This window comes from Lutjanus erythropterus, chromosome 16, assembly GCF_056507025.1.
Source record: "Lutjanus erythropterus isolate fLutEry1 chromosome 16, fLutEry1.hap2, whole genome shotgun sequence".
Classification (NCBI taxonomy): Eukaryota; Metazoa; Chordata; class Actinopteri; order Lutjaniformes; family Lutjanidae; genus Lutjanus; species Lutjanus erythropterus.
Genome location: NC_139332.1, coordinates 12,784,598 through 12,794,713, shown reverse-complemented (window position 1 = coordinate 12,794,713; position 10,116 = coordinate 12,784,598). Strand labels below are relative to the sequence as shown.

The 10,116-nt window shown below is 39.4% G+C and overlaps 1 protein-coding gene across 1 annotated transcript; it reads left to right on the top strand.

Moving 5' to 3' along the window:
* Window positions 1-835: 835 nt before the first annotated feature.
* gjb9b (gap junction protein beta 9b) lies at window positions 836-9,863 on the top strand. Its single transcript, XM_084738563.1, is given in 4 exon segments — window positions 836-960; window positions 7,289-7,778; window positions 8,697-9,104; window positions 9,107-9,863. Coding segments are annotated over 3 exon segments (852 nt in total). The 5' UTR covers window positions 836-960; window positions 7,289-7,388; the 3' UTR covers window positions 9,161-9,863.
* The last annotated feature ends 253 nt before the right edge of the window (window positions 9,864-10,116 follow it).

The window sequence follows — 10,116 nt, the reverse complement described above, 5'->3', positions numbered from 1 at the left end:
TTTTTCTTGATATTGAAAACACTGCAAATAGTGATGAAGGCTAGAGTTCAATTCAGTCCCCACCCCGTAAAATTTAATACATTTGTCTGAAATGAAGAACTGACTCATCAAACTGAGAAAATGTAAAAGGAAATCAATTTTGTTTTTCATCCATGTGACTGAACAGTTGTTGGGTCAACCGAATATCTTAAGCGTATTGAACACATTTCCTCAACTGGACTGATATCAAGTTTATTTGACTAAAAAGTTTATTGGTTTTGAAACGTTACAAAATTACCCCAACTTGTCTTTTCAAATTTAGTCACCCCATACATCATCCGTTTTAAGTTAAAACAAATTCTTTATTTTTTACAGTGTATAGCCGAAGAAGGAGCGCCTTTTATTATTCTTGTGTATGCATAATCATCACAGTGCACAGTAGCAAGGCAGTCAATTCATGTTGATGAAGAAGACACTAAGCGGGATCTAAAGGTTAAATGCCTGAAACCAGCGCAGACTCAAGTGCTCTCACTGGCTCACAGATGATATTTTGCATCCTAATGTGCTGATTTGCATCAGTTTCATATCATATACAATACTATGCAGATCTGTCACCTGTCTGGTCACCACCTGCCTGTTGCTTACCCTTTATTATCACATCATTTTCCGTTCCCACGTCCAACTGTCTGTCACACTGTTTCTCTTTCCTCTTTCTGTCACTTCTCTGTCTTCCCTGAAAACAGCCCGAGGCAGGGCTGCTCATGCAAAACAGGTCCAGATTGGAACTGCCAGTGTGTAAGAGTATGTAAGCGTCTTTGACTGTGTGACGCTCCACCCATCCTCCCATTCCTGAGCGCTTCCAGCAGGTCCACACCTCAAAGCCAACCCCTGCAAAATATCCAGGTGAGAGCAAGTCAGTTAACATCGACACAAGGCCAGCTGGGACGCACTTGGCAGCCTCTTTTACACTCTGTGCCTAAGGTAAGGAGTTTTGTCTGTGTTTAAAATAAGTGTTAGATCAAGAAAACAGATGTAATGTAGATGAATTTCAGTTTAATTTCATATGAATACTGGAAAAGAAGGAAAGGGGGCACTAAAAGGGCAAGAATATTGTTCATTCTGGTTCTGTCCTATTATACAACGAGGGAAGATCTTGACATACAAGATCTCAGAGAGAGCTCAGCCCTGGTGTGTATAAAAGAATAAGATTTGTAAAGACAGATAACTGGAAGCAGTGTGAAAGAAACTATACATGGATTGCTTGTGCTTTGCTCCTCCGGCTGATACATCGTTCCCTTGAAAAATGGAATAAAGTCTCTTTTTAAAAAAAAAAAAAAAAAAAGGTGAAAATATGTACAAATGACAGAAAAAGAATGAAAAGCAGAGCTCAGGAAGAAGAAGAAAAAAAGCCACATAAAGAAAGGTTCAACCCCACCTTGTTAGCCAGGAGCATTGACTCATACAGACTATGTAGTCTTGATGGATAGAAAAGTATTTGCAACTAGCTGAACCTGTAGAGCAAGTCGCAGTCAAGGCTCTATCACTGCTTCAGATGAGGTGGCTGTGTGCACAAGGAGTGGGATAAATCTGTAGACATAATGAAGATCTGCACTGTGGATCAAAAGGATTTACACAAGTGTAAAGGGCCATTTTCTGACTTAAGTAAGTGGGAAAGTTTGTATATCATTTCCTAAAATGCTGTAAGAAGAAAACATTTGTTTTAACAGACTGCCTTACAATTTTAAGTTGACTGAATATGACAAGACAAGTTGAGGTAATTTTATAATGATTAAAAAAAAATGAAACTTTTCCCATCTAATAGACTTGATACTACTTGTATTTGAGAAAACCTGTACAGTGTGCTACGGGTATTAAGACATTACAAACAAATTTGATTTCATTCATTCATTTTCTGTAACCGCCTATTCCAGAAGGGTCGCAGGCTGCTGGAGCCTATCCCAGCTGACATTGGGCGAGAGGCGGGGTTCACCCTGGACAAGTCGCCAGTTCATCACAGGGCTGACACATAGACAAACAACCACTCACATTCACATTCACACCTACGGGCAATTTAGAGTCACCAATTAACCTAGCATGCATGTCTTTGGACTGTGGGAGGAAGCCGGAGAACCCGGAGAGAACCCACGCAGACACAGGGAGAACATGCAAACTCCGCACAGAAGGGCAACCAGCTGGGGGATCGAACTCAGGACCTTCTTGCGGTGAGGCGGCAGTGCTAACCACTGCACCACCGTGCCGCCCCAAGTTTGATTTCCTTTTACATTTGCATTTACATTAAATCAATGAGAAAAGATTCACTGATTACGCTAAATTCTTGTATTAATTTATATAGCGGTGGCTGATTTCCCTCATGCACCCAGTCTGTAAAGGAGCCTGTGCTGTACTTGCACGACACTGAGTAGAAACATTGGAATCAAATGCATCAAATGACCTGAGGTTTCTCAGTTGAGAAAGCATGATACGTCTCGTCTGTCACAACAAAGAGAAAGACAAACACGCGGCAAAGAGATAGACGAGGCCGGCTGCTGTCGGCAGGGAAGGCAACATTGCAATCTAGAGCAAATAGGAAAACAAATTGTGGCCCAGCTTCGCCATTTCCCTGAGACAAGATATACTGTTGTCTCTGAGGGTTGTGTTTTTTTCCCTATCTGCGCTGAATGTCACCTCAAAGTTTGTGTATGTGTGTGCATTTTTTATCAAATTGAGGGAGCAAGATCATCTTAATAAATGCTCTCTATATTTGTGCAAAAAGAATGAATCATATTATAAATATATAAGCATTTGTCTAAGTGTGTTTGTGCCTAAACATGTGACTTGTGAATTTGTCAGGCTTCTGTCACACTTAAAAAAAAAAAAATGTCTGAAAATTCAAAACAGCGATTCATCTTACAGCCTGTTCTCTGAATAAAACTGAGGAACATCATAGTCCCAGAGGCACAGACTGAGACATATTTTAAGATTAATACCTCTGGTGGTATTATCCGCTCAGAAGAGGTAAAATGTAGGTAAAATCAGCCGTGATTGAACCTGTCTGCCTTTCACTAGCCTATGTTGTGATTCTGAAGGCATTCATTGAGTCAAGTCTTTTTATGCTGTGTAATTTAATAGTCAGGAATGCTGGATGAGAGAGAAAATAGCAACTGATTTGACAGCTCAATATGTCTACAGTGATGCCGAAACGCTGAAGGAAAGTGTCTCTGCATTTAAATGCTCTGGATTAGACAAGACAGAATTGAAATGGAACAGTGAACAGCCGGGCTGTTATCCAACTTGTTCCCTGTCACGCTGTGAGCGTTCACTAGAATGAGATGTAAATGTATAAGAGGAGCATTTTTTCTGTTGTTAAGAAGAAATCCTTTAGAAATCGTAACCCTCTTTGTGTTTACTCTTACATAACAAAATCAAACATACATTTCAATGTATGTTCAGTGGTGTTCACGCCCCTCACTCAACAGTCACACCTGTTGCTCCACAGCTTTGAAGCCAAACTAAATCGGTCACTTCCTTTCATATTGTAATGGAAATAAAACTCTTTTAAAGTAGAGATGAAATGGAAAATGCCCTCAAACCCCTTTTAGATTATACCCCCAGTTATTCTGACCTAACAAAAAAAAAAAAAAAAAAAAAATTAAAAATCCATTTCTTTGTATTCTTACATCAAAATCTAACCATGTTTTCTACCTTGAAAACAAACCAATTCACCCTTCCTAAGTCCCACCCCCTGTACTCCAATATCTGTTTTCTAACATAAAGTAGATAGTTAGCTAGTCTTTTGGTCACATTAGCCATAACTCAATATGTGACCCTATAGAGTATTACAGAGTTTATGTTTTTATAGATCTACCCACAGTTAGCATCACTCAGTTCCCTCCACAAAAAGTCAATAGGATTTTTCCATTGGAATTTTGGATTAGTGCAGAAAATAAGCTCCATATCAAACAAATGTTTATGATACTTATATGTTTTGTCCAGCAAGATCATCTTCACAAATAAACAATACTTTTATGATTTTTGAAGCGTAAAATGCAATCGGCAGAAGTTAAAAGCTAACATTAAGCTATAAACAAACTACACCATGGTTGCGATGAAAGAGTGGTCCCACTAAGTGATGTCATTGAATATCTACAACAATCACTGTAGTCTTATTTAGCCACGCGTTAACGCCTTTTATAGGAATGTTAAAGGAACATGGGGTGCTTACAGACATAGTTTATGTCACAGAACAAAACATGAAAATATTTTATCTAGCCTGTGTTAACCACAGACTTTATTTCAGACAAAGAACGAAAAACCCATATAACCATACAAATCCACTGACTTGACATGAGGCAATGAGAGAAGTGCTAATATGCTAACTCATTACCAGAGTCATTTCTGCATCACTCTATGTGATAGGCTTGTCTATGCTGAAAAGAAACTTTTGAAGAGATTTTGAAGATGGTTGAAAGACATTTCTGGGGGACCTATAAAACTGGCATATATTCACATCTTAAATCTATAATATGTAACATTTTCACATCAAAATGTCTTCAAATGCTAAACATACATTATATATTTTGTTGAGTTGTGTAGCCTGCTTATATTATCCCAAATGTCTCCAACAACGTTCAGATGCATAGAAATACCTAATTTATTCAAGGTAATGTGCATTTCCTGGTAAATGTTGTTAACAAGTAGCTAGCTGCTTTAACTTCAGGGAAAACAGAGAGTAAGGTGAACATGAACGAACACAACATGAATAAACCTTTATTACCTCATCCATGACATGATTTCATGTCAGATAGATTTTCATCAGCTATGGTGGTCAATTAAAAGTGAAGATTACTATTCCCATGATCCCACGCCACTTCACAACATCATCAAACTACGTCTTTTGTCACTGCTTTAATGTGAGATAGACTCCTAGTGGCAGAATTTACACACAGTGCATTTAAATTAGCTAATGTTGGCAAAAACCTAGCTTGCTAATCGACATCAATCATTAGCTAGCTAGTTAACAAGCATTTTGTTGTGTGAGTTGTGTGAGTTGTGTGAGTGACCAGGTTTGGTCAACTGTTACTGAAACAGAGCAAAAAGATGCGGGGCTTAGGAAGGGTCAGTTTCAAACAATAGTATCATAACACCCACCGATCAATCAATCTTTGACAGCACAGAGCTAAGATTCATTATAGGTTATTACACACCCACTATCTTGTTTCACTCGGAGATCACCATATGGAAGCGAGATAGTCTTGAAATGTGCATTTCATCTGGACTTTAAGCCCACATTTATGTAATGCACATGCATGCATACACCTGAACCCAAGAACCCCTTCATTTACTCACCACCAAACTCCAGAGAGAGGGGGAAATGGGAAGAGAATACACACGCAGCCGAAGAAATCTGAACGTACACCCACACACAAAGAAACACAGAGCCAACTGACTACGCAGGTGATTCATGACAGCTTCATCTTTAAAGTCTGCACACGATCAGACCATTAAATCCAGATCGTGGCGGTTCCCATGGTACAATCTCAAATGAAATGCTTTTCCTTAACAATTCTTTGAAGAACCAAGACCGCAAAAGGCGTTTGGGATTACAGAGATGACTGTGGCTGCCGCGCTGTTCAAATAGCTGATTAATAGAGTTGAGACTACTGGTTTGTCTTTTCAGCAAAGGGAATCTCCGATGATGACTCATTCATTGATGTTTAATGAGTCAGTGCTGAAAAGGTAGCTCTATGTAAATACGGATCAGCTATCAGTGGGATGATGTTTGTGAAAATGATGTCTGGTTGTTTTGTGTCTAATCACATCAAAAGAGCTCTTTGTTTGTGTTTGTTTATTAAGCTTCTTAAGGTTGGGGAATTGCATCTATATTAGTTTTATGTAGCATTACATAATATCCTATATAATATTACTAATAGAAATACAATAAAGCGAATCTAATTTGAAATCACCTAGAAGTAACTGGGAACCTTTTTGTTATTAGAAAATCATTAAAGGTATACCACCAATTCTACACATCAAGTTTAGTTCATGTGCCTCAGTACTATTCAATCTGTGAAAACAATGGTATGTATCTCCATGGGCTCTGGACAAACTTTGCTGACAGTGAGAAAATCCTGATGATGTCAGAGTGATATCATCTGGATTGTGTTGGTTTGGATTTGGAAGCCACACATTTATGAGAGAAAGTGTGTATTATAAACTGTCACTGTTCAGATATGGTTATTTACCAGGCAGGAAAGGTGTAACAAAAATTACTATCTGGTTGCATTATGGGAAATGTAGGATTCAGGATTTTGGGGTCTAAAAGTCAAGATATCTCAGCTACAACATCTATTTTGACAGTTTACTTTTTAAAAATGTCTCTCTCGAGTCCCCCAACTTAAAGGGATAGTTTCAGAGATTATTTGAAGGAGGGTTGTATGAGGTACTTTTTGACAGTCAGTTTAAAAATCCATATGAGTTTATAATTAGAATACTTTCATAGCTTTACCTTGCCATCAGACAACCTTTTTCAACATGAAATCAAAGTCATTTAAGCCTAATATCGCTCTCTCTTGCTCAACCTGACTCCTTTTGCAAAATCAGTCATTTTCCCTCGCAGAACACAGGAGTGTCTGATCTACCTCCCCCCTGATTGGTTAGTTTGTTTGTGTTATTGTGTGACTTCTGTGAATCTGAGCAAATCTTTTTAAACAGCAAGGTCACACAATAACACAAACATTAAATCGAGGCAGCAGTAGACCAGTCACTCCTGTGTTCTGCAAGGTCAAATTTTTGCCAATTGAGTCTGGTTGGTTTGACGAGAGTAATATTTAACTTAGATAATGGCAGTTTCCCATCAGAGAAGGCTGTCTGATGGCAAAGTAAAGCTGTGAAAATATTCTAAATAAGCATACACTTGAACTGATCTTATTTTTTTTTTAGGTGGACCTCTTTTAAGTGGCTAGAGTTTCCTGTTGACCTTTAGCTTAGGTTCCTACACCAGGACTCATACTGCTTCCCAAACTGGGGGGTGTGCCAAGCGCTATCCACTGTAGGTATTACACTGAATATTGATAAGTACTTCATACAACCCCACAAAAAATCTGAACTATTCCTTTAAGGAGGTGCAATATTAAATCTCTGGAGTACTTCCTCTAAACCTTGCAGCAATCCTGGCTTTATAACATTAAATTAAATATATCCCAAGAAGAATGAGCACCGCTCTTATATTTAATAAACGGAGGGAGTGTTTTTCACATTTAAGAGCTACTGTCTTTTTTCTAATCTACTTTATCATTCTTCCATTGCTCAGGGTGAGATCACCAAGAACCTCATCCAACCTGGTCTCCTGAGGAGCTCTTTCATCTCCTTCAGCTTTCTCCTTCCCCTCCTCCACCTCTAAGGCAGCAGTCATGAATTGGGGTGCGTTGGAGGCCCTCCTCAGTGGGGTCAACAAGTACTCCACGGTGTTCGGTCGCATCTGGCTGTCCATGGTCTTTGTCTTCCGGGTGATGGTGTTCGTGGTGGCTGCCCAGCGAGTGTGGGGCGATGAGAGCAAGGATTTTGTGTGTAACACGGCCCAGCCAGGCTGCAACAATGTGTGCTACGACTACATCTTCCCCATCTCTCACATCCGCCTCTGGGCCCTGCAGCTCATCTTCGTCACCTGTCCGTCGCTGATGGTGGTGGGGCACGTCAAGTATCGTGAGAAGAAGGACTTGCAGTACACCGCTTCACACAAGGGTGCCCATCTGTATGCCAACCCTGGGAAGAAACGCGGGGGGCTGTGGTGGACCTACCTGGTAAGCATGAAGGGCACAAAAGTCTATTTCTGGCCTAACTCTACACGCCACACACAGCAGTGCTTTGGTCGTGACCAAACTGCAGTTTGTCATAGTTAGTCACAGGTGAGTGGCTATTTACAAAAGACTGGAGAAGACATTTGAGTAAAAATATGATTCTTTTTTTTAACTTTTTCTCCTGATCACAAGAAAAAACTTTTGACAGCGTCTTTTGTACAATCTCTTCAAACTGGACTGAAGTTAAAAACTCACAATAGTTGAAAATGTTCATCTTTTTATTATTACAAACCTTGCATTAAGTCAGTTGACTGCTAAGTCCCACTCTCCTTAGTTACTGTTGCTATGCCTGTCAAGCTTTCCATTTTTGCACTGCATATACGCAGTTTACCGTGGTAATGGTGACAGATTTAACTGTGGCATTTGCAGCTTCTCATTTCTAGCTGACCGCTGGGGGTTTTGAGGACTTAATTGATGACTCTTGCTAGCAGATTTCATAAGTGCCACTAGCTAATGTAAGCTAATGCTAATGCTTACACTTCTGTAGTCAGCTGAGAAGTCTGTCTCTGGCTGCAATGATTTCCATTTTTCATGTATTAAAACAAGAATTCTGTAAAAGGTCTTAAAATATGTAATGTTACTTAATGGCTGCATAGATGATATAATGTTAATGGTAACACAAGAGGCTAAAGCTAGCTTACAGCCCAGAAAATGTTGTTCAATGTTGCTGACCCACTTTAAATCTGCACCAGCCCACAACCACCTTCTTCAAACCCACCACATAAATAGCCCCTCATTATCACCTGGGGAATAAGCCATAAGAGTGGCAAATGCATTAGTATCTATCAAAATTTGGCTCATTTGTTTTAAAATTCCTGAAAAATGTGTCTCCAAGTTTAACCTTCGTTTTTCTTCTCACAGTTGAGCCTGATTTTCAAGGCAGGCTTTGACGCTGGCTTCCTTTACATCCTGTACCGCATCTATGATGGCTATGACATGCCCCGTCTGTCCAAGTGCTCCCTGGAGCCGTGCCCCAACACAGTGGACTGCTACATATCTCGTCCCAGCGAGAAGAAGATCTTCACCCTCTTCATGGTGGTCTCCTCTGCCATCTGCATCTTAATGTGTGTCTGCGAGATGATTTACCTCATCTGCAAACGCATCCAGAAACTCATTAAGAGGAAGACCGAGGCGGAGAGGAGGCTGTTCGCCGAGAGTCACGAAATGGCACCGCTGGCAGCACCCAGGTCAGAGTTCAAGTCCAAAACATCAATCAGAGTGGATCCCACTGCCTCCATCCACAACCTCAGCAACATCAAGGCAGAGGAGGGGCCCTCAGAGAAGAAATAACACACAATATGGCAGTGGTCATGTTGAAAAACTGAGCAAACTACGCAAGGGACCACTGCAAGCAAACACATTCATCAGACTCCGTGGAGAACTGCTGCTCGATACCAAAGATATCCATCAATTCAGGGATTTCTGAGACAGAGTTTTGTAAATATTATCATGTAAATGACTTTATGCAGGAACGCACAACGTATGCATGCAAATTAACCCCTAAAAAAGGAAGATTACAGAGGGTATAGATTATCTTTTGGAACTGGTTTGTGTGTGTGGATGTGTGCGTGGCTGTATGTGTGTGTCTGGCCAGTTGAATGTTTGAGCTGTTATATCAGGTACTATGTAAATAAAACTATGAGTATAAAATGTTGAAAGACCCCCAGGTGATGTACATACAATACAGAGAGTGAACACTTTCCCTGGATATACACAGTGGCCCCTAATGAATCAAATGAGATAAAGCTTTTAGGGGTAACACAGTAAAGCACTTTGTTTTCAGATGTGCAATATGAAGAAAATACTCTTTATTCTTCCAGAGTTACTTTGACTCCTGTTGACATTATGTGCCAAGCAATTACATCCTATTAAAACTACTGACAAAAAATATACAATATATATTTTTATGCCCATGAATTTGGTTTGTTGAATTTGTTTGAAAAAGAAAGATACCAGATACATATTTTGTTTTACATTTTGTATTTATTGTTCTATGATCCATAAAGTTTTCATTGTTAATACATGTCAGTCTGTCCCTTTTTTCTCTTTGAAAAGCCTGTCACAACTTTACATGAAAGTATATATAGTTTTATTTATAGTCAAATAAAGTCTTTGTCTGTGGAGACTTATTTTGAAAAAGGAAATTTAAAAAAAAATAAAGATAATGAAATAAAACTATAGTTAAGTATTAAGATGGGTCCCAAATCAGACCAGTGCATTAAGAAATTGTTTATTAGATGAACAGTTTTATTGGCCAAGTATGTGTATTAAGAATCTGACT